General features: G+C 31.2%; 2 protein-coding genes across 3 annotated transcripts; both read left to right on the forward strand.

The window, feature by feature from the left end:
- Nucleotides 1-117: 117 nt before the first annotated feature.
- On the forward strand, nucleotides 118-6278 carry LOC140051618 (uncharacterized). 2 transcript variants are annotated; one of them, XM_072096891.1, is made up of 12 exons: nucleotides 118-248; nucleotides 859-1009; nucleotides 1290-1430; nucleotides 1639-1764; nucleotides 1860-2138; nucleotides 2782-3093; nucleotides 3361-3428; nucleotides 3569-3797; nucleotides 3928-4024; nucleotides 4462-4626; nucleotides 4875-4985; nucleotides 5129-6278. In XM_072096891.1, exons 1-12 carry the CDS (start codon nucleotides 174-176, stop codon nucleotides 5187-5189), a joined length of 1815 nt encoding a protein of 604 aa, XP_071952992.1. In that variant the 5' UTR covers nucleotides 118-173; the 3' UTR covers nucleotides 5190-6278. The 2 variants fall into 2 exon arrangements, with proteins under 2 accessions (XP_071952992.1, XP_071952993.1); XM_072096892.1 differs by having other exon boundaries at nucleotides 4878-4985; nucleotides 5129-6277.
- A 1129-nt stretch (nucleotides 6279-7407) lies between these two features.
- Nucleotides 7408-24386, forward strand: LOC140052543 (uncharacterized). Its single transcript, XM_072098151.1, has 15 exons — nucleotides 7408-8086; nucleotides 8264-8344; nucleotides 8796-8849; nucleotides 9988-10089; nucleotides 10477-10578; nucleotides 17817-17871; nucleotides 18409-18684; nucleotides 18951-19202; nucleotides 20077-20211; nucleotides 21110-21259; nucleotides 21892-22023; nucleotides 22361-22771; nucleotides 23153-23229; nucleotides 23749-23971; nucleotides 24274-24386. Exons 6-15 carry the CDS (start codon nucleotides 17823-17825, stop codon nucleotides 24384-24386), a joined length of 1818 nt encoding a protein of 605 aa, XP_071954252.1. The 5' UTR covers nucleotides 7408-8086; nucleotides 8264-8344; nucleotides 8796-8849; nucleotides 9988-10089; nucleotides 10477-10578; nucleotides 17817-17822.
- Nucleotides 24387-25055: the final 669 nt, after the last annotated feature.

Here is a 25055-nt window from a genome sequence, read left to right on the forward strand (position 1 = left end):
AGTAATAAAATTAGTCAACTTGGCTAAGACTTTCTAGTACAGTGATTTGACTTTGATTTGTCATTCTTTTGTTTTTCATCACAAAGTCGTAATTTAGTTTGTGCTATTCTTAGAATGTCCACGTCACAAATGGGCTCCACCTGACTGCACTGGTGACTGTGAATACTGCTATAATGGAGGTGTATGTGATGACAAAACAGGATTATGTATCTGTGCACCTGGATTTAAAGGAGCCACGTGTGAAACTGGTAAGACCTTGGTATTTATGATAAATAATAAATGTTGATAGTGAGGTGGATCAAAGCATATTGATCGAAACGTCAAGAAACAGTTTATTTTTTCAGAACTAATATACGTGGTGTACCGCAAACTTTATATCAACATTTGATTTCGCAGTGCAAACCTTCAAACAATATAAATAATAAACATTATTATTATTATGTTCATTTTATAAAATGTAATGGCAAATTTTAACCTTAATACTCCAAGCATTTTTTCTATAACCAATGTAAAGACATTTCTACATAAGCTTAAGTAGGCCTACTACTACCTTTTTAAAAAAACGTATGTAAATAATATTAGCCTCATAAAATCTGTTTATTGAATAGCCAAACAAGCAGCAAGGACAATTTCGGCAGCAAAAATGCAACAAAAAGATCTTGAATAATTAGAATAGACAATGATAATTATACGTATTTATACTATTATCAATTCCTTACAGCAGAACAAAATACGTTATGTACATTATGATATGATTTTATGAAATTAATTAATTCTATTTCCATCCTTTATTGTACTGTAATTACCAAATAAAACACAATATTGAAAAATATTAATACATTTCGGTTGTATACTTAGAATGTGGTGCCAATAGACATGGTTGGAATTGTGAAAATCGTTGTTGCTTTTAATAACCCCGCACATGCATGTAGTAACAAACAATTTTGCCTACCTGATCCATATGGTTGTACATGTGTCAGCGGCTTTAAAGGCATATCATGCCAAACCGGTAAAAACTGCCTTTTTTTATATTTTTCGTTTAAGGAATATCAAATTAAATTATAGTTAATATACGGTGGCATTTAATGAAATACAATATCGTTCTTGCTTGTCTACTTTTACGTATTTTCTTATACAAACGTACATTACAATACTTTAATTATCTACATCAATATTTATTTAAAGTTAATCTACTATTCTATTTGTCTATTAACATTATCACACAACAATTATAATTAAAAAAACTCAAAATAATTATATAGTGATTCTTTTAAATGCTTATATTACAGAATGTTCACCGGGTACATTTGGTGCAGATTGTGCTCAAACATGTCATTGTAAACGGGAGTGTTGTGATAGATATACAGGCCGATGCACTAGCATCGAAGACTCGTCTTGTGCATTCCCATGGACGGGATCTAACTGTCAAAGTAAGATTGTCAATAATATAGATATCGCATAATTACGATTTCTGTGTTTTTTTTTAATAAATTGATGTTTCTCTCTAGGTTCCACACGTATGTGTTTTAAAAATCATTCCAAGATTTTGGTATTATCTCAAACATAAAGTACAGCGCCCAAATAATTAAAATAATCAAATTGTACATTACTTACAATACTTTGAAATGATTTAATTAGAATGCCAGCCTCAACTTTACGGAGAAAACTGTGATATGGAATGCAAAGCTTGCAACGAATGTCACAGACTGACTGGAAAATGCATCACTTGTGCACCGAATTATCTTGAACCCGACTGTGAAATTGGTAAGATTTTGTCAGCAGACATTGTGAACTTGTCAGACAGTAATATTTTAATTGATTTATAACCATGCAATGATATACTTTTGTAATATCTAAAGGAATCATCAATACCACATTTACATCAGCAAATAACGGCCAGAGTACAACTTCAACATGTAAAGTCTACCAAACCGGTGCTTATGAAGTTCAGACAATGATTATCATGATGAATAATGGCGTCACTGAAAACTTTACAACATCGTTGGAAGCAAAGCAAGATGGTCAGAATATAATTATATATACATTTTCTGTGACAGCTGATGTTGATTCGACATACAAGTGTGTAATCTCGCATGAAGGTGTTCTAGCTCAGAGTGTAATCATACCAGAAATAATGGGTTTGTCAGATTTATTCTGTCTTTATTCATAGTACCGAATAAAAGATTAGCAATTGTTTTACATTCTTATTATTTTTATTATTTTTTTACTAATTTTACTGATATCTGACTATTTGCTTTAACAGTGTATGACCATACTACATATTTTAAGAGATAGTTTTTACTTTAGGAAATTTACATGTCTAAACCAGTAAATAAACTAGATATCATCTTATTCATTTGTTAAATTATCTATTACAGAAATGAGTTTTACTAACATTTATAAATGTATTGATTATGTTTTAATAAACAAACTAATGAGAGGGAAGTCTTCATTTGACGTTCGATCTTTGTTTGATCAGAATTATGATGACCTCATAAATATCGAATCATTACTTCCCTCTCAGTTTAGCATTTTTTAAATAATCTTATTATATTTTATACTATACAAACTTCAAACTGTTTATACTTTTTGAAATCAATATAGATTAATAACTTTTTGTAAAAATTTCAACCTACACTTATAAATACTGCTCATTTTCATTTTTACATTTCTGTATTTTTACAAGAGCATTAATACGAATCGTTTGATATAGCTTAATCATTATACATTTTAAGGTTATCTACATTGTATACATTTAAGTAATAATGTTTTCTTCAAAAGGTTTACCTTTCTACACCGGAAGTCTGGCTATACTTAATATCACACGTTCCTCCATTTCAATTGAGTGGACGGCATGGAAAACTAATAGACCCACTGACGACAGAGATGGTCCAGTTGTTGGATACTTTTTATATCACAAACTTATAAATAATGAAGATTGGAAGAAAGAATATTTGAACGTGTCGTCAGGCACTGTTACTGGACTGAAGTGGGATACAGAGTACTCGTTTGCTGTTTCAGCTGTGAGAGCTGGTGAAGGAGGCGAAGGACCAATTGGGGAAAAAGAACTCCTAACAAAAACTCTATGCGGAAGTAAATATATGTTGTTACTATAGGCCTACAGCAATGATAGCAATTAATTTGGTCTTTGATTTAAACAGTTCCTAGAGTTAGTTCAAAGGCTGCATTTTTATTACCGTTAAATTTATAAATCTATAAGTATTTATATAACAATGTAGGGTGGTAATAGCATATTCAAAATCTGGTATACGTTTCTGAAAAAATAAATTTGGGTGACTTAGTACGTAGTCATTTTGTTGCCAATACTCTATGCTTTTTTCCATGATTGTATTTTCACAGTTCCTTTACCAGTTCAGACCGTAGAACACCAGCTTTTAACAAACGGAAATGTCAAAGTTTCATGGAGAGTATGTGTAAACAGGAATATTATTTTAAGGCCTTTAGCTCTACACAATCCTATAAAAACAAATAACCTTTAAATAAAATTAAATAAATATTTTCAAAATAAATGTTAAACTTGGAGTTCATTTTTCTGTTTTAATTTTAGAGAAACCTGGATGTCGAGTCATTGAAATGTTCCAGTAATACATTAATCTATAACATTTACCTAAAGGTGATCAACAATAAAGGATATCGAGAGGATGTTTACCACACCATTAAGAATCAACTTACTATCGATAATATTGGAGTTGCAGACAGTTACGTCATTTATGTCACGATCTCTAATAAAGACAGTGAGAGTATTTCTGTTAGGAGTTCAATTGAACAAGACATTGGTAGGTGGATTAGGTTAAATTCTACAGTGTTACTTTATTTTATAAGCAGACGCCTCAGGCAGGTAGAAATTCCACTATCAACAATTGCAATAATTGTCTCTATGTCAAACTTCAATCGATTTTATTTCAGGAAGTGCTAATTCATCCATTTCCGTTGCGATAATTGGTGGCGCTGTTGCAGCTGGTGTGTTTATTGGTATTGTATTTACCATTATGATAACACAATGGTAAGTTCAAGTTCAAATTATGTTGTAAACTATTATGTTAGGTTGTTATGTTTATACCGATTACAAGTAGACCTAAATGAATGTAAAGTAGTCCAATGATATTTCTTAATATTCATTCGTCAGTGGAAAATTACTTCTATTTATTGTCATTTGCATATAAGATATACTTACATACAATTAAATTAACTAAAACGATAGATATGTGACATTGATATAAAACAAACATTTAATTGGCGTTTCTCACACGAATATAACAAAGTTTTGTCTTTTTTTAAACATTTTGTCTAAATCTAAGTCAAATTCACGTATTATTATCAACAATATGATCTATAAAATATAGCTTAAGTTCCCATTATAGAAAACCAATTTGTTATGCGTCATTATAAGTTCATTATCAAGTTTATGAACGTTAATTTTACTTTGTGTTTGTTTCAAAGTAAACAAAAACTACGTAAGAATGTAACCAAGCATGATAACCATGAGTCGAATGGTCAAAATGTTTACAAGAACTATGCAACCAGTGATGAACACGTTTACCAAGATTTTGAATCAAATGAGAAGGTTTACCAGAATTCTGCAACAACTAACGAATCCGTATCACGGTAAATAATAAATGTGCTTTGTTATTTTGTCAAATGCATTATTTAACAGATAGTTAGTCGGAGTTAATGCATAATTATAATAGCATCATTTTTTATTTTGTTTTTTTGTATCATTGTGTTTAAATAATGGTTGATTTTCCCCTCATTGAATATTTGTTGTACATGCTAATGAATTTTACATTGATGTAGATCATTTCTTTCTTATCATTTCAATTATCTCGTAATGATATTATACTTGCTGGTTTCAGCAGAGCAAAACTACACATAAATGCGAGTAAATCTGCCGATGAAATGTCAGTCGAGTTCCACGTTTATCAAAATTATGAAATTAAGGATAACGATTCAGGAAATCCCTCATGGTAAGAAATTAATTTGACACAATGGTAATACAAAACAACAGCTTCTAGAGACAGTAACAATTTCTAGCTACTGAATTAATCCAAATGATATATTCAAAATTATTGTTTACATTAAGGTAATATTTGTTGTTTTATATTTTCAGCAATTTTGAAAATGGTGACGAACCACGTGATCATTCTTACGAATCTGTTGTTTTGAATTAGTTCAAAGTGACAATTTAAATTACATTGAGGGTGTAATTAATTTTACGGTAGACGTATTATTCTGAATTAGAAATATTAATTTACTGAGACTAGTCTACTATGTCGGTGGCTAATTAGCGGTGTATTAATAGAAAATAAACAAACATACAATATATTTATAATTAAACAAATACCCAGAATATAATTGTTCTATGGAATACACAGAAATAATAAAGTTAATACATACATTATTTAGACATTACATTTATTAGAACGGACCAGCAAATGGAGAGCCAACCTCCATTGAGGTGGGGGAAAAAACAGACTAATTGGTATGTCCAAAATAAGTAAGTAAATGTATATAAGAATAAGTTTAGAAAAAGTATATAATCTGTTTATGTTTGAGTTTATAAGTTAATGTTTCAAGAATAAGATTTTGAGAATCAGAATTTTTGGTTTGGAATCATCGGTTTTTCTATAAAGTCATTACTGTGTTTGTAGATGCTGTTGTTGTCTTTAATCATTTTGTTACTTTATAATTCAGATGTATAACAAGTCATTCTGAGGCTTAGGCGATTTTATTATCTCCTTTCTAGATCTTTACTGGATCCACTCTCTGTGAAAAATTTTCATTCAATAATAATAATTATGATAATACATAATATGTTCGTTTAAGTTTATATAGTTTTTAGCCAAAAACAGAACCAATTTACTACTGAAAAATAAAGCCAACCTAGTGTCGCCAGAATAACTTATATTCAAGTGCGTTTTTTTAAATGTTGACGTTAAGATTCGGTTAGCTATGTAACACCCGGTTGACAATACGAACAAGCATCTACCATGATAAAGAACATCACTATATACGGAGTCGTTCACGTGTGCTATGCATTGTACTTCTAATCATTTGAATGGAACATTGAGCCGTTGGTTCCGTACGCAGAATTCACACGCGATAACAAAATAGTTACAATATTACAATAGCAGAGTTTTGATCTCAGTAGGCGTATTTGAAATGGAGGATTTTCGGATGTAATGCCAATTTTTGAAATCCCAAGTTTATTGGCAAGTTTTATTGTATCTAACTGTCTATGTATATCTATTGTACTATTGTTATTTTGCTCTTCTGTGATTTCTTACATTGTTATTCATATTAAAACCATCATGTTTTTCATTTACTGTTTCATTCCACTTGTATTTACACAACGAGCGAGTTTGATTTTCGTCTGAAGTTTAATATCAATTATGTAAGTACTCTTATTTTAAAGAATTTCATGTATTCATGTCCAACCGCCACTGGTTTAGATAAGAATAATATTCTGAAAATATTAATGTTTTATTACTATCTGGAATGATTACAGAGATGAAAATATAGAATGGTTTTATATTTCACCATGAATAGGTGCTAGAAACCAAAAATTAAATTAATATTAATAATAACTAGAAATTGTGTAAGATACTGTCAGTCTCAGGTGTGGCCACGAAGTAAAAATATGTCCTAATTAGCTACGAAATGTTTTTGTATGTATGTTATTATTTTAACTAAACACAGCAATGACAAGAAATATCTTGTATTTTAGAAAACTATGATTGGTAGGCCTACAGTTCTACTCTTGTTTCAACTTATTTTGTCCTGCTTTGGTAAGTCAAAGTTTAAAAATAATTCATGCAGATATAAAAAAAATATACAATATTATTTTCTTGTTCCAGATATCTGCATATTTTTACAGTCTGAAGATATATGAAGACTATACACAGCAAAATTCTGATTCTTGTTTTAAGAAAAAAAAAACTTGTTTCAAGCAAAATATTTCTTGAAACAAGTAAATTTTGCCTTGTCCGTATTTCAATACTTTTTTGTTTACCAAGAATCGTAAAATTCTTAACAAGAATCACACAAATTCTTATCAAGAAAATTATTCTTATCAAAAAATAATACTTTAAGAACAATATTCTTACCAAGATTTAAATTGTTTTTTTCATTCTTGTTTTAAGCAGTATCTGCCTTAAATTAAGTAACAATTTATCGATTTTTAAAAATAGAATTCTTGTTTCAAGCAATATTTTTCTTAAAATAAGTAAGAATATTCCGATTTGTATTTTTTTTGAATTCTTGTTTCAAGGAAGATATTTCTTAAAATAAGTAAGAATATTCCGATTTGTATTTTATAGAATTCTTGTTTCAAGCAATATATTTCTTAAAATAAGTAAGAATATTCCGATTTGTATTTTTTTGAATTCTTGTTTCAAGCAAGATATTTCTTAAAATAAGTAAGAATATTCCGATTTGTATTTTATAGAATTCTTGTTTCAAGCAATATATTTCTTAAAATAAGTAAGAATATTCCGATTTTTATGGAGAAAATTGTGATATGGAATGCAAAGCCTGCAACGAATGTCACAGACTAACTGGAAAATGCATCACGTGTGCAACGAATTATCTTGAACCCGACTGGGAAATTCTTTTCTTTCATTCTTTATTGTGAACTTTAGTCCGAGAGTGAAATAAACAGTAATGTTTAATTGATTTATAACCATGCAATGCATTTTTATGCATTTTTAATTCAAAGGAATCATCAATACCACAGTTACAAAAGCCAATAACGGCCAGAGAGTACAACTTCATCATGTAAAGTCTACCAAAGTAAGACTGAATTGCTTCCTTTCCTTTACACTCTTATAACAATAGACTGATCGAGAGAGTAACATTTTAATTTTTACATTATTGTGATGTTATATTAAGACAGTCTTTTTCATGAGAATGACCAATGAGTTACATCTTAATTTTGTAGAATGCCAACCTAACTTGTACGGAGAAAACTGTGAAGTTGAATGCAATAAACCATGCGAGTGCCACAGAACTGACAGATGCATAAAAGGGACGTGTTTTTCCAATTGGCTTGAACCTGATTGTAATAATGGTGAGTAAAATGTTCAATGAAAATGGTAACATATTTTGGTTTTTAAGTAATTAATTTGTTATTCAACCGTTAATTAATTATATATAGTAAGTAGTGCGGCTCTAACTATGTTATATTTTATATATACGTAGAAACAATAGACACAAAATATTGTGAAACATACATTTTCTGTCATAGCTGATGTTGATGCGACATACACGTGTGTAATATTGCAAAAAGGTATATCAGCTCAGAGTGTCATCTCTGAAGAAATATTTGGTAAATAGAATCATACTTTTTAAGGCTTCGTCATCTAAACAATTAAATTACATTTAAAATGTCATCCATATTGTTTTCAATTTTTCTATTAGACTGCGTTAATTAATGGGGTGTATTACATCTAGTCCTAATCTATAAACAAATCCCATATTTTTAAAAACAAAGTTAAACCATTTCAAGAGGAATTAAAACATGTTCTGAAAATATATTGCGTGAATTATATTATATTGTTTTAATGATTTGTATATTATTTGCAGATGACCCTAATAGCCGTAATCACTTTTTCCATTAAAGATTTCTAGGTTGATACTAATTTTATTAGAGTATAATTTTGTACAGAATTAAAACACTTCGTGATTAAAATTAGCTTACAACCTTAGTATTCCTGTGTTTTTCTGACATTTTACTTATATTTATTATTCTTTCAAACAGTATTCTTTAACAATTTCAGAATGTGAAGATGGATCAAATTCTGGTGGCATAGTTGCTGGTACTTTGATAGCAGGTGTGTTTATTGGTGTTCTAATTACTATCATGGTAACACTAGGTTAAGTTATAATAAATATGTATACATTTTGGCACTTCTGCTTTTCGCACCCGCTTGGTATTTCCACTACAAATTACAAACTAACTTTATCGTGGACCTCATAAGATACATTTTATGAGACTTCATGAAGTTCTTATGGTGCCAAATTCTGGTGTGCTATCCAAAGTTAGTTACCACATTTTGAGTCGAAATACAAGGTGGTTACGAAACAACTGTTAAGATATATTACCTCACTCACAAAATCATAAATATGTTTTGGTATTTCGAAGGTTCGTATTACTTTTGAAAAAGACATTTCATACATTTTATATCATACATCAATATTGGTTTTAGTTGATACAAACCAGGGAAGTGTACCTTTACCTGCATCAAGTAATTATTTTATGTTATTTATTTCAGAATAGTAGGCCTAATTTATTTCTTAAATTGTTGTCTTCAATTAATTCTGACAGACCATGTATTGCTGATTTTAAGTGAGATTTCGCTCTATGAATATTATTATTACCGGTAATGAATGGTACAAATATGTATCATGCCTATTAATACTAATACTTAAAAGGAGGTATGCTATATCATGTCTTTGTGAAGAATATCAAAGCAATTGTATTGAATGTAGCAATACACTTTTAGATAATCCCTCGCCATTTAAATAGTGTGTGGTTTGAGTTGCCTTAATAATAGAGGAACGATGGTAAAACATATCTACAAACGTCAGTAGGATACCATCCAGGGTATTTGATTCATATGAATATATCATGAAATTGTTAATTTCACCATAGAAAGGACCAAATGAATGGTTTAGTATAATCTGGATTTAGACTGTCAACCTACATTTCTGCAAGTCATGAATTAGTAGTATAAACAAAAATCTCATCAGTTGTTTGTGAAATTATAGTTTAAAGAATGTGTGGCAGGGCAATGATAATGTCTCTCGGAGGACTGAGATATGTAAATACTTATAAAATACATTAGGCGATAAAATAACAGGTCAAATACATATTTTAGTCAATCAAACCGATTATAAATATAAATATGACTTTCAAAATGAATTGACGTCAATTCAACTAATAATATGTTTTGCGTTTTTGTTTTAAAGCAAACAAAGACTAGGTAAGAATAGAAGGAAATCTGATAAAGATATGTCAAATTTTCAACACGTTTACAAGAATTCTACAATTTACGGTTCTTCTCCTTCATGGTAAAAGTCTCTTCTTTTGTTTTATTAAGTCAAATGATGATTTTGAGATGAAATAAAACACAATTAAACACGCGTATTTACAATATTCTATATATATAATCATCTAAGGATTGAGAAAGAATGAATATTTTGTCTTATTTTTCTTCATCCGTTTCTTATACTGTATTTCGATTTTTGTGGAGCATTTTTACAAACTATGCTAATTTGTATATGCTTTTGTTGAAAACAATTTAAAACAATTATTAGATTATAGACATTCTCAACCAGATTTTATTTCCTTTTGAAACACATGGTGTACAGCAAGCCTACTGTAACTTGGTGTTTATTAACCATGCAGAATGAACAGTTTTATTCAGTTTAGTACAGATTAATTAATTTCTTTCAAAGCAAAATGAATCAACGAACGAGTAAATCTAATGAGACCGTAACAAACAAGCCAGACGCGTATCAAGATTATAAAAAGGGTAAAGAATCCGATTACTCTTCGAGGTAAATGTCATTTTAAATGTAAACTTTTTCTAATTATTAATAACATTTGTTATTTTACCAAATCAACAATGATGATAATAAAAAAAAATTAGACATTAAATATTTAATATTGAAAAAAAAATGAATAAAACATACATTGGTTTCAAATTGTTTGTTATTATATTATTTCAACGTTCACATGGATGTAATGTTTACTTACAATATTTATTTCATTTCAGGAAAAACCCAAATCAAGAAAGTATTTACGAATTACCTGATGAAAATGCTTATGATTATAGTTATGAAAATTAGTTGAAAGTAAAAATCATAGGATATCGCGGGTGTATAATCTAGGACATTGAGCTTCAAATAGCAACGTTTTAATTATCTAACACAGTTAGCTGAATTTCAACCGCTCAACTGGCTCGCTTTAAAGTAAACACTTAGGCCTAGCGAGAAGGAAACTGATAGAAAGCCTGGAAAAAAATACACTTTTCAAAATCAGATGCAAACCTTTCAAAGTATACTCGAATTACATTAAGTAGAATAAACACTATAACAACGTGCACATAGCTTATAGTTCCTGGTAAATTACCGGCTGTAAAAGAAAGTTTGTTTCCTACCTTACACTGATACGAATACATTTTAAGTCCCATTCACTACGTTTTTAGATCTAATTTAAGGTCACAAACTACATTTAATGTAAAATAAATACCATATGGTCCTACTTGAGATAACTTTTTTCGTCTTTAAATGGTTAAATATGCAAAAAATAAGGCGATTCTAATCATTTTAGCGGCCCGCTATAAATCCCAACATACATTGTAGGCGGATAGATATTTTTGTTTTTCTTCTGTAATTCACTCACTTTTCGATCGATCGTGAGGCCCAATATACAAATGGAAGACTCCTTAGCGAAAATATTGGTTTTCCCCAAGTTGTATCATCGGAGTCTGGCAAAACAGAAAGATAATTAATGCAGCAACTATACAACGTCAGGATAGGCATAATATGCTAGCGTACCGATGTTCGTACGTTACCCATGTTTACCAGCTAGGCCTACAAAACTAAGCCTAGTTAGGCTAGGCCTAAAAACTGCCAACGCCGAGAGGTCATTCACCGTGACCTACTTAGGTAGTTAGTGCATTGTTTCTCTCTTCTTTATCATAATTTACCATAAAACGTACATTTCAGACAAGGAATGGTTTAATGTTTTAAAGTAATATATATGCAGTCTTTTTACATTTACAAAACGTCGACACAAGTGTAGGGAATGGGTCTTTAAATTCTTTTTAAACAGTTTTTGTATGGACATATCACCAATACTGTATTTTGTTTGAGTTATTTTACTTTATCCTGTTTTTTTTTTCAATGTTATTTTTATATAATAGGCCTCTATGTGCCATATTGAATATTATAATCAAACATATTATTGTAACATAAAACTGTATTGAAAGTAATAATACTATTAAAAATATATATGCCTAGCTGAATATGAATCATTTGAGTATTAATATCCAATGTGCAAGGGAAATATCCGTTAAACTTCCCTTGAAAAAAAGGCCGACATGCCAGACAGTGTAAACAACCTTCTTTATTGTGATTTTTTCCTGTTGAAAAGAAACCACGGCACGATAAACACTATATACTGTATTGTATACATTTCAATTGAATGATTCAACCAAAAACTATTAGGTGCTACTCATTCCATGTTTTAGACGTAAGTCGGAATAAGGTTTTGATTTCGATCTGACGCTAAACTCGGTAAGTAGGCCTAAGCCTAACTGACATTTTTAAACATAATATACCGTATCTTCACAGATTTTCATTAGTATCAACCTTATAGTAATATAATTTATAAGGTTTTAAATAATTACGTATATTAATTTACGCTCGCTTCGCTCGCGTACCATCTAGGTCGTGCCCACAGATGGTTCTCGAATACATAATAATTTCAGCGTTAAAAAACTGGCGATTTCAAATGTACGTACCGCAGGACAATAATACATGTCGTGTACAGGAACGAATAAATAGACACTGTGATTTATGTACTCAACTAAAATTAGCACCCTATTACTTCCGAAAGAGAAACTTGTCACAAAATAAGACCAATTGTTTAAGTCAAATTTAAACAAACTTAATGTGTGTTTTGTATGTAACATTAGGGTTGAGGGATGGGGAAGAGGATGGGTGCAAAGAGGAACAATGTTAAAATATATTCTTTATCCATTTAGTAACGAAATATTAATTGCTTTCATGTTTTACAAATAATATACCACTAAACACAGTAAAACATTGCGATGTAATACTTTGTTGAAACTATCACCGTCCTAGTCGATTGAAATAGTACAGCACATGTAACGATACATCACTACGACGTGTATATGTTTATAATATAATGTAAAACAATTTGTGAAAACCACCTCTATTCGGGGAAAATCATAAATTCGATTTAATCGTCAATAAATATTAAATTATCTAACTCAACTTAATTAGTAGGCCTAATGGTTTTCAATTGTTTCTTAGAGCCAATTCATACTTAAGTTGGTTCCTACCCTACCCACCAAAGTTGTTCTGCGTTTAGGGCATGTGATGTACCGTAGGCCTATTCTCTACTGGTTTTACAACGCTACTCATGCCAGTGAGGGAAAGGTGATGATGTGGGTGGTTTAACTGCAATAATAAAGATTTGTACATAATATACGGCGAGTGAAAACGCTAGCTCATTATCCGTTTAAAAAAAAATTATATCCAACCTCTGCAGCACAGATTGAAAACAAAAATGGATCGAATTTCGAGTATACAGTGCTGTACTTGCCTTTACGACACCTGAGGGAATAGACACTTGTGAAACAGAGATTGGAATGTTCCATTCATCGCAAATCAATACATTTGTATAATCGTATATTAAATCTATCAAAATAGCATTTTTTATAGAAAATCGGCCTGTCTTCAACATTATGATGCTGTACTCTAGCTGTCCAACCAGTTTTTAGCTATTAAAAACAATTATCGTAGGAGGAGATAGGAAAATGTGAAGCCTCCTCGTATTTTTGTGGCGGGTATTTTTCAAGATGGACATCCATTAGACAGTGTATACCACGATCGGAAAACACCCCTATTTGGGGCAAATCGTTGAACCTAAATTCGTTTTAATCGTCAATAACTAATTACCTAACTCAATTTAATTAGTAAACAGGGTTACATCAGATGGTTAAAATCAGTACCGAAAGTATGAACCAACTTTATATACCATCGAGTAGAAATTCTAGAAATAAACCGAGATTTACCGAATTTTGCCCTTACGTAAATTTATATATAGATGCAATATATATATAACACGATTTTGTGCCATAACGGATTTCTACAATCCGCATTATTTATAGAATTTCATTAAAAAAAAGCTGTCATTAGAATTAAAAATATTATTTGAAAAAAACACATGTGGTTGTAAGACTTGTTTAATTATTGAGAAAGCATACAGTTTGATCAGTGGGACAGCCAGTCGACAAATCGTGTCAAATTTCGACTTGGAGAGGGCGCCCTACTTTTCTAATTTAGTTCAAAATTGCTAAATTTTAGGGTGTTGGAAAAACATAATATTTGTAAATTTAGCTGATTATCGGAAAAATATTGTTAGTGAAATAAATTCATAAATGGTTTTAATATATTGTCATGTAAAATTAAATGTATTTGAACAAAACGATAATCTGTAATTTAACGGCAAAATCAACCAATGTCTTTTTTTCGAAATTGTACCCTAGAAAATCATTAAAATAAAATATTTAGAAAAATTGAACAGTCCTGAATTTAAAATCCCTGTTAGAAAAATTAATAATCTACAGAATACGATATTAAGATACAAAATTCGGTGGTTGGGATGCAGCTCCGACTATTCAAACTAAAGGTACCACTATTTGTTTCATCGAAAACTAGCGAAACCGCCACATCGTCATCGTGTTTATGAATTTATTTATATCGAACGATATACGCGATGTTTATAATTGTCCGCGTATAAGAATTCATATAAATAAATACATTCCAATACAACGTATATTATTACTTGTTTATTTATCACAGTATACATTTTAGTTGAGGAATATTTATCATAACTATTATAATAGCTTTTATACGAGTCCGAGGCCTAGCCCTATTAGCGACCGATTGTTCCAGGGGCGGAAAGTCACTTAGTGACGTTGTGATCGGGCGCGTCGGGCCTAGCTAATATTAATAATATGACCTGAAATAAGCGGCTAACAAGAACTGTTATATACTTGCTTACAATTGTTTTGTTATTGATGAACAAACAAGCAATTAGATTGAATAACAAATTATTTATTCATTTTTTTTGGGTAAAAACATGTACAAACTAGTACTGTATAATATAAATTATAATATTAGTAATATTAAACTAATACAGTATTAATAAAATATAAAAAAATAGGCCTAACATACAATAAATATTCAATTTCTAAGGTCTACCACATGACAATAACATAATTTACAGAGTATAGTGTAGTAGGTTTGCATTCAACATAAATATTTGTAATTCAACATTTTGTTTTAAATAATTAAATTATAGTTTGGGTATGACAATGTCGGTAGGTACCGGTGTCATCTTTTTATCCACTTCACTCTCAGTTTGAAGTCACAAAGACAAAGAACTCTGCATCATCAACGATTCCTGAAAGTGTCAGAAAAAATAATAAATATTATTTAAAAAAATGTTAATGTCTGGTTGTATATATAATTATAATATTATATGATGACATAAAAGTAAGGCAAATGAAAGCTGTATTTTATTAATTAAATTACAGTATTTATTTACTATTATTATTTATATAATCTAGGCCTACTGGTACTAGAAGCCTAATAAATCAAATAATAAATGAAAAATAAAATAATAATATTAATACTGATTGAAAAAAAGTATTTTTTTTGCGGGGATCAGATCACCAGGCTAGGCCGGCCAGGACCAATGATACTCGTAATCAGTACAACTTAACGACTATCGGATCAGCATCAACACAGTACAACACACGTCTCGCTATCGCCTATACTGAAACACGTGTCTCGCGTTGCCGAAACCACGCTCACAGCTAGAAAATGTACCTACCTTTCGAGGCCTGAGAATACACCAACAAATTTTGAACAGGATAGAAATATATCATACTCGATTAAACTAATATTATTCATGATAAAACAATTGATTATAATCTTTTTAATTTGTTGGGATGCACCTCCGACTATTCAGAAAATGGACAACAAAACAGTAGTCAAATCGTACCACATTTATAAATTTCACGAGTCCCGACTTCAGTCGCCGAATGTATTGTATTAGCTTCGGTTTCTTTGAAGGAAACCGATTGGTAATTATTCAATAATACTTATTAGGAAATGCTTTTACCATAATAGGTAATGTTGGGCGGTTCTTAAATATTCATGAGAGCTTAAAATAAAACAGCACTTATTTGCTAGGCGACGAAAAATCGTGGTTTCAGTTTTCAACGATAGGTGGCGCTTCAAAATCGTCAATGCGGAAGTAAGTCGATTTTACACGATTTAACGGTCAAAACGCGAAGTGGCTTTCCCACTGTGATAATGTCAGCCATAGTGTACATTATGGTGCATTTTGGAGATAATAAAAGATCAATAAAATAGATCGACAATATGCAAGTCCTTGTTTATTCTATAAATATATAATTCGCTATCATTTTCATAATTATAGAAAAAAAGATACTAGCTTTTTTAGGTTAAAATATAGGCCCTACTGTCCGTTTTACAAAACAAAAATAGGCATTACACAATGAGTTTTGTTTGGATTATGAGCTTCTTATTTAAACTAGGTTTAATGTGCAGAAACTACTTTATTTAAAAAATAAATAAATGGTATGGGCAAAAAAAAACTTTACAATGTCCATTTTTTTCGCGAAGTACACACAAAACAAAGAAAACAAATTTTAATAACTGCAGAATATTTTTAATTTTTAATCATTCATTGTTTTAATACAAATAGCTGAATAAAAATGAATGAAAAAAATAAATTAATAATAAAACAAGCAGCTGACGAGATTCGACGCGATTAAGATTATATAAGACAACTAAGATTATATAAATTTATGTTTTAAGTTATGGATTATATACATTTATCTTCTTATATAACTCATTCATTTAAATCCTTTAAAATTAACACTATTTTGACAGGAAGGAAAACAATTAGGTAAATAAGTTTATATTGTTGAACATTGGTTGTGATAAATTGATTTTCACATTTTCTGACTTGTAATTCTACCATTTTTAGATTGTATATTTCCTGAAGTACACACACAAATCGTGCACTGTATTGTGGTTGTGTTGTTGTTTATTATATTTTGTCTGAAATCCTAATTCAACCATGCGTAAAATAGAAAGCCTACCGTATTTATGCAAATAAACGCCTCAGCGTTTTTAAGGGGAAGTTTATTCAAAGGAGGCGTTTATTCAGGGGAGGGATTTTTGTTTGGTGTAATATGATAACATGTAAATCGAATAAATACCCCTAGATATGAAAAAACACAATTAATATCAAGAATTCCAATAAAAGTATCAACATGTTTGGTAAATAATGCAGAGCTTGCCATCAATCATTGAATTCTACTCTAAAAAATGTGTTTATATATTATGTATATATGCATGTGACAGGGGCTTTTATTCGAGGAAATAAATACGCACCCCTGAGCGTTTATTCGAGGGGCGTTTATTCCAAATGATAATGGGGGAGTTTATTCAAGAGAGGCGTTTATTCAACGCGGGGTGTTTATTCGAATAAATACGGTACTTCCTTATTACATGTTTAGAAACGAAATAGGCCTAATACCCATTGTATCGGTATAATTTCTATTATTTAGCTAAAGTCTATATTAACCTTAACGTAATATGTTTATTAAAGGCACATGTATGGTATCTGTTCAGAATATTTGCATTTCTTGTATCATATTATAATTCTTACTGTACGTCATGACAGATAATTATATTACAAATTTAAATAACATTCATCAATGAATAATCAGAATCATCATAATAAACTGTACCAGAAGATCCACTGAAAAAGATTGTATATAACCGTTTCGATCTAGATTATTTAAGTACGGTAATAACAATTCAACAAGTAAAACACGCTTTATAATGCTGACAAGTTATTCAATACTAATCAATAATAATTAATACTAATTTCCATTATCAATTATAAGTTATTATATTTAATTTTTTTTTTGTAATAGAAAAACATGATTGTTACAACTCTAATCGTTATTGAAGCTATTGTTTCATGCCTAGGTAAGTGCAAATTGTTATTATAAGGAGGAGGCTGTTTAGGCTGATATTTGAAGTAAGAATATATAAAATAAGGTATTTCTTATATTTTCTGGGAGAAGGTGATACGTATACAGAAAGTTACATCCACAAAATGTATTCAAAGTGAATATGTTCATTCGTGCAATACCTTTAGTTTGATGATATCCCTTTTTACGTGTAATTCAACATTTCTAAATACCTTCATGTAAATGTCTTACACAGTTTATTGTCTATCAACATAGAACCGTTCGTGCGAGAATCGAGGAGTTCTTCTAAACTAAGCATAATGTTACGTCACGTTTATTTGAAACAATTAATAGCTTACTTAATGTACATAACCAAATCTAATATTATGTTAAATTATATTATTTGATGTTTTAGATTTTTTTATATGTGGAAAGTTAAGACAATCGATTTTCCTATTAGTATGAATCAGTCTAACTAAAAACAAAACATAAAATGTAATTATGTATTATTTTAAATTTATTTAATATTATTTTGTTTGTTTTTCTTATTTAGGGAATGATGAATATATAACAGTTTTGAATATTAATCCACAAAGCAACAGTGACAATCCGTACCAATGTTACACTCCTAACTCATTTACTAATTTTAGTTTGAGTTACGGTAGATCATTTGCAACACTACTCACTGAAAGTTTAACTGAAACATCGTGGGACTTGATGGATGATCATAGATATGTAACACCTGAAGTTGGCATGGGGGTGTACTATTGCAAGATGGTGAAAGATGGTGTCACTACAATCATTCAAACTACTAAAATACGAAACGATGGTAAGCTAGATTTTCTATAATCATAGAGGAAATAAATGCTTATGTATACTATTGCATGTGCTTTCTATATATCACATAAATAATTTACAAACATTTTAAAATAATATTAGGTAGGGGATCTTTCTTCACCATTAAAATGACTGTAATTTTTGCCACGAGCACACCGATAAAAAATCCTGCTACTGGTTTGGACGTTCCGGGTATCTAAAAAGAAACAAGATAAATGTTTATTTACACGTCCATTAACACCGTTTTATTATCAACAGCCATTGTTACACCAGCAAACTATAAAAACACAGTGACCACTAATATTGGCGATGCTGTCACAATTGGATTTGATACAGAATTTTCATCGCTTTACTGGAGAAAAGATGGTGTTCTAATAACAGGAATGTTGACGTCTGAAAATAGCATGACCGTTAACGCTGTAACCACCCTTAATGCTGGAGTTTACGAGATGTATGTAGCTGGCGATCGGTCAAATCGTAGACATTCATTTGTAAAATTGATTGTACGAGGTAAACATTATACATACAGTAATCATAAAGAAAGTAATATAATTTATATATGAATAAAAATACTGAAAGATGAGGGCGTAGCAATTTGATCTCTGTTGCGCGTGCGTACAACTGAGGACTAGTGCTGTTCCGCCGTACCACGCCGAGAATGTTAAAGAGTCGCTATCCAATCGAGTTTGAACAATACCATGAAAGCCCCAGTGGTCTAATGGTTAGGACATCAGGACATCTGCATATCAAGCAGGCGGTCCGAGTTCGAGCCTCGGTTGGGGCGACTTTTTCTCATTCTCACAGATTTCCTAATTTTATCGTTTCAAATTAATTAATTAAATTTCAGTATATCACCGGGCGGTTTCGAATTAATGTCCATTGCCTAATGTGTTTATATATATAAAAGTATCTCTTCGGAGATCCCGCCTCGTGAATAAAAATACTGAAAGATGAGGGCGTATCAATTTGATCTCTGTTGCGCGTGCGTACAACTGAGGACTAGTGCTGTTTCGCCGTACCACGCCGAGAATGTTTATATATATATATATATATATATATATATATATAAACAAATCAGGCAAAGAAAATTAATTCTAAACCGCCCGGTGATACATACTGAAATTTAATTAATTAATTTGAAACGATAAAGATGAGGAAATCTGTGAGAATGAGAAAAAGTCGCCCCAACCGAGACTCGAACTCGGACCGCCTGCTTGATATGCAGATTTCACAAATCAAATTCCACCCTCATCATCATTTTGTGCATGCACAAATCATTTTCACAAAAATGTACATACATTTGGATCATACATTGCTTCATATTTCTTTAAGGAATGTGACTGCTTGATGACAATACACCATGTTTGTATTTATTTTTTCGCAGCATGTCCACGTCACAAATGGGGTCCACCTGACTGCACTGGTGACTGTGAATACTGCTATAATGGAGGCGTATGTGATGACAAAACAGGATTCTGTATCTGTGCACCAGGATTTAAGGGATCTTCATGTGCAATTGGTAAGGTATATAGTCACTATATAACACAAACCTACACCACCACCGCGGGAAACATTACATTTTCTTCTTTTATCGTTTTGTGATCAAATTATTTATTTGATATACACCAACACAGATGCGTCTTCGTGATGCTAAAGCACGAACATGTATTTATAAACTTGTTATTTATTTTGTCTCACATCAAAGCCGATTCGGTCTGATTTAAAAAATGCTTTGGTAGAATTGTTCTTTTCAGAAGGCGGCAGACGACCAAATAATTCAGTTTACTAAATAAGGCCGATTTACACAGAAAAGCGCTACCGGTAAGCGGAAACCGCGTGCTTGGCCATGTATCTGTATCTATCCTGAGAGGGTTTCCGCTCAACTCCGCGTTTTGTGTAAATGGTCATAAGAAAAATTATGATTCTATATTATATCTACGTTACCGGATAAGAGATGTTACATTTCGAGTATGTATATTAGGAAAACCACAATTCTAGTATACAACCATCAAGCAGAGATCGAAATATAAATCAAAGATTACCAGAATATATTTCCATCAAAATGAGAATGAAATAATGTTGCAATCCGATTGGTACAAACGATTGATGCAAATTGTCAAGACACGGTATCTTTTTGATGGGACGATTAATGATGCCATATTATAGGCATCGTCAATATATCAAATGCATTGGTCAGATCGGGGAAAAGTTAACTCTTCCCTGGTCAGATATACATGTTGTAAAATTCTCAGAAATTGAGAAATACATCTGCTTTGAAAACCTAGCAGGACAGGCGTCTCATATTTCCAACAGCAAAAGTCGACGGAATAATGAGATATTCATTGCAACTGCAACCATTACTAAACATGTTATATCATTATTGAGAGTCTGCTTGTAATTTATGTTTCATTGTTTAGAATGCGGTGGCAATAAGCATAGTTGGAATTGTGAAAGGGTTTGCGCCAGTAGTCGTGATGAAAGTAAATGCAGAAACTTTCAGTTTTGCTTACCTGATCCATATGGATGTAGCTGTGTTACCGGTTACAAAGGATTGAAATGCGATACAGGTAGATAGATATACAATGTCTCCAACATTCTAGGATATTTTAGAAAAGTTCTATTAAACGATTTTAATTCCAAAAGGTTATGGTTGCCTTTGAAATATGTTTATATCTTCTAATCTTTTTTTTTCAATGCAAACTATGCAATTTTATAGCAACATTGAAGAGTGAACATTTTACTAGATAGCATTAATTATTACAACTTTAGTTTGTAACTGATTCGTATCGATCTTTTTTTTTCACAACGTTCCAACAAAAGACTATGCAGCTATCTAATAAGGCCGTATACATGGCTGCAGTCGCGTGATCAAGTTAGTGTTTACCGACCGACCAACCGACCAATCAACATAGTGAGCTGTAGAGTCGCGTTGCACGCGACTAAAAATTGCTCTGCACACAATCTAAAATATATGAGCATGCGCAGCGTTGGTTGCTGCGTAGTTGACTGTAGTGAAAACAAAATTTCCGTTATCAAGCGTTATAGATGTTAACTTAACCAGCTATATGCCCTTTTTCCTTTAACAGCCTTAGTGTTGGCGTTTAAAAAAGTGGCATTGCAATTGAAATACAAATTAACATTCAATATTATAATCAACATTTATATCGACGAAACACACATTTTTTCTATATTTTTACAGAATGTTCGTCGGGTACATTTGGTGCAGATTGTGCTCAAACTTGTCACTGTAAACAAGGTGGTTGTGATCGGTATACAGGAATATGCACTAACTCATCTTGTGCATTTCCATGGATGGGATCTAACTGTCAAAGTATGCACATTTTTGCTTTACTTTTAGCACAGAAATCTTGGTGAGGTTCTGTAAAGCAAACTTAATTGATTTATTGTTACCTGTAAGGGACTAGGTCTAGAATTCCACACATAAGAAATAATGTACGTACAGTTTTTGTATAATAGCATTCTTCAAATATGCTACACAGTATACACAGTATCGTAGGCATATATATTATAGGTTCCTGATCAGTAGCCTATACTAAGAATTAAGAATGTCGTGACAAAATGACATAGACTTAATAAAGATAAAGCCACATTTATCCATTTAGGCTACATATTCTGTACTGATTTGTAGATAAATACTTTTGTTGTAGTGTGCCAGCCTAATCTGTTTGGAGAAAACTGTGAAACTGAGTGTAAACAGCCATGTGAATGTCATAGAATAAATGGAAAGTGCATCCAAGGAACATGTTTTTCCAATTTCCTTAAACCAAATTGTGTACCAATATATGGTGGAAATCTGAAGGCTAATATTTCAAGTTCCTCTGTTGATATACAGTGGACGACAGGCAATATAAATGGTCAGGTTGTTGGATACTTTTTAAACCACAAACTGAGCAACACGAATGATTGGAAGAAGGAATTCTATAATACATCCTTATCAGGCACCATTACCGACTTGATGACGGACACAGAATACACTTTTGGTGTTTCAGCTGTGAGAGCTGGCAAAGAGGGTGAAGGACCAATTGGAGGTATAATCACAGTAACAACACTTTGTGGGAGTAAGTATATTACTTTACTAATTATTATGTTTTTTATTTCAGTTTTTCCGTATTTTTGTTGGTTTTATTTCACACCAAATACAAAACAATCCTTTTTTTTTATAACATAGTGAGGTAAAATTGTCTAACGTATTAAAATGTTATATATTTAATACGACACGACTCCTCTCTTGAATCGGATGTTGAAGGTTGGGCCAAGACAATTCTCAGCTCTCAGATTTTGGACGCTGCGCAGACAATGATAGAAGATGCATTTTACATCTTAGTGCGCATTACGTGTTTATTGACCAATCATGTGCATAATATGTATCAACTGTATACAATCTTATTGACTAATTGTAATCTATGGCTAATACAAAGTAAAAATCTATTTTTTAACAGAGCCGTCTCCTGTTGAGAACGTAAAATTCGAAGTTTCAGTTAATGTTGACACTTCAAGTATCACGGTTACATGGATAGTGAGTAGAACTCCGTTCCTATAATAACTATGCCTTTACCAGAATAACCCAAGCGAATAACTTTTATTGGCCAAACAATTATCGGAAATAAAACATAATCAAAACAAATACAAATAAACAAATATTTAGAACGACACAAATAATATATACAAAACAATTGTCTTTATATTTAATTATTTCTTTTATAAGATTATTAGTATTCAGCATTCCGATAGGCGGGAAATTGAGTTCTGCGAATGTTTGCATGCTTTACTAATTGTACCAGAATCACAATTTTATATATGGTTAATATCGTTCTATTTAACCATATCATGTATCTGTATTGAGTACTGTGTCAGTCAGTCAATGGAAGTGATTTAGGCCCTACAGTAATATATTCAGTTCCAGTCCATGATATGTTACGACATTTTCTTTGTAGCGTATATTTTACCGCTATAAAATCTTTCCAAACACACTACAACCCTCCTTCATCTTTTGGTGCAAGTTATTATGTTATCCTCATTTTTGTTGTTGTCATAGGGAAACCCTGACGCAGAGACACTGAAATGCTCGATTACAACATTTGTCTACAGAGTGTATCTAAGAAAAATCATCAATAAGGGTTGTCAGGAGGAGGTTTACCAGACACAAACCAATGAACTAACAATCGAAAATGTTGAGTTGGAATACCCTTACGCTATCTTAGTCACAGTGGCTAATAAAGACAGCGAAAGTGAATCTACTCTTGGTAAAGAAAAAACAGGTAATTTGTAAATACTTCTATCGAACTACAATGTTCATATTTTATATTCAATTTTTCAATAATAATAATAATAATAATTTGTTATTGTCGTTAGTATTGTTGTTTTGATAGTTCGGCTGGTACTCGAACATTCACAAAAAAATTTATATCGAAAATTCGATTCTCGATATGATAAAACATGTAACACATAATATTAATTTGAGGCAATATTCAAATTAGTTTGATTCTTTTAAGCATTGTGATTACTTGATGATACAGTATTATAGTAAGCGTGTATATGAATTTTAAATGTTAATTAGTAGAAACAGTAGAGAAGGAAGAAGGAAATGCAAACAGCATCGGAGCAATTGGGGGCGCTGTGGCAGCAGGGTTGTTCTTTGGCATTGTCATTACTATTACGGTTACAATTTTGTAAGTAGGCCTGGTGCATTCAATTTCATTGTTATTTAAAACCCTTTATCTCGTGTTTTACAAAACAAACCTTTAGTAATTATATTGTTCTGTAATGTATAATATTCTCCAATTAAATTTCAATAAACAGTTATTGTCCTGAGCCAAACATCCAATGGACTTGTTGAGGAGTGAGCCTTTTTAGTTCAGTTTACAAACGAGTATAGGTCTTTTTAGTCTAAATGGTGAATATTTCTTTTTTGTTAAAGTAAACACAGACTTTGTAAGAAGGCTAGTACATCTGACGATAATGCATCAAATGATCCACAAGTTCATTATAATTACGCAAGTAATAGTTACAATACTTCATTACCAGGGTAAATATAATCTTTATTATACATTTCTAAAAATAGCTTATTATTTCTTTAATTGACAATTTTCTAACCTTGTTTTTTAAAAACATTATTTACATTATAACGCCAGGGGAACATCAGTAGCCCTACTTACTGCCTTGTATTTTTGGAATTTTATTTCATTTTCAACAGAAAACAGATAAATTGGAATGCTATGCATGCGGTACTTAAATGTGGGAAAGCTGTTCAGTAGGCTACTTAGTTAAAAATGACAGCTAAATAACATGTTTTTATTAATTGATATTGTTGCCATTCATGGTAAGACAGGCGATGACCTCCTG

The sequence above is a fragment of the Antedon mediterranea genome, chromosome 6 (genome assembly GCF_964355755.1).
Source record: "Antedon mediterranea chromosome 6, ecAntMedi1.1, whole genome shotgun sequence".
In the NCBI taxonomy this organism is placed as follows: Eukaryota; Metazoa; Echinodermata; class Crinoidea; order Comatulida; family Antedonidae; genus Antedon; species Antedon mediterranea.

What these genes read in the sequence shown, in the direction of transcription:
- LOC140051618 (XM_072096891.1), top strand. Translation starts at nt 174, where the DNA reads ATGGAGGTGTATGTGATGACAAAACAGGATTATGTATCTGTGCACCTG. An exon ending in GACGGGATCTAACTGTCAAA is followed by an intron (nt 1,431 to 1,638) that starts GTAAGATTGTCA and finishes TGATTTAATTAG; the next exon opens with AATGCCAGCCTCAACTTTAC. An exon ending in ATGTCAAAGTTTCATGGAGA is followed by an intron (nt 3,429 to 3,568) that starts GTATGTGTAAAC and finishes TTTTAATTTTAG; the next exon opens with AGAAACCTGGATGTCGAGTC.
- LOC140052543 (XM_072098151.1), top strand. Translation starts at nt 17,823, where the DNA reads ATGATTGTTACAACTCTAATCGTTATTGAAGCTATTGTTTCATGCCTA. An exon ending in AGGATTGAAATGCGATACAG is followed by an intron (nt 21,260 to 21,891) that starts GTAGATAGATAT and finishes ATATTTTTACAG; the next exon opens with AATGTTCGTCGGGTACATTT. An exon ending in GTATCACGGTTACATGGATA is followed by an intron (nt 23,230 to 23,748) that starts GTGAGTAGAACT and finishes TTGTTGTCATAG; the next exon opens with GGAAACCCTGACGCAGAGAC.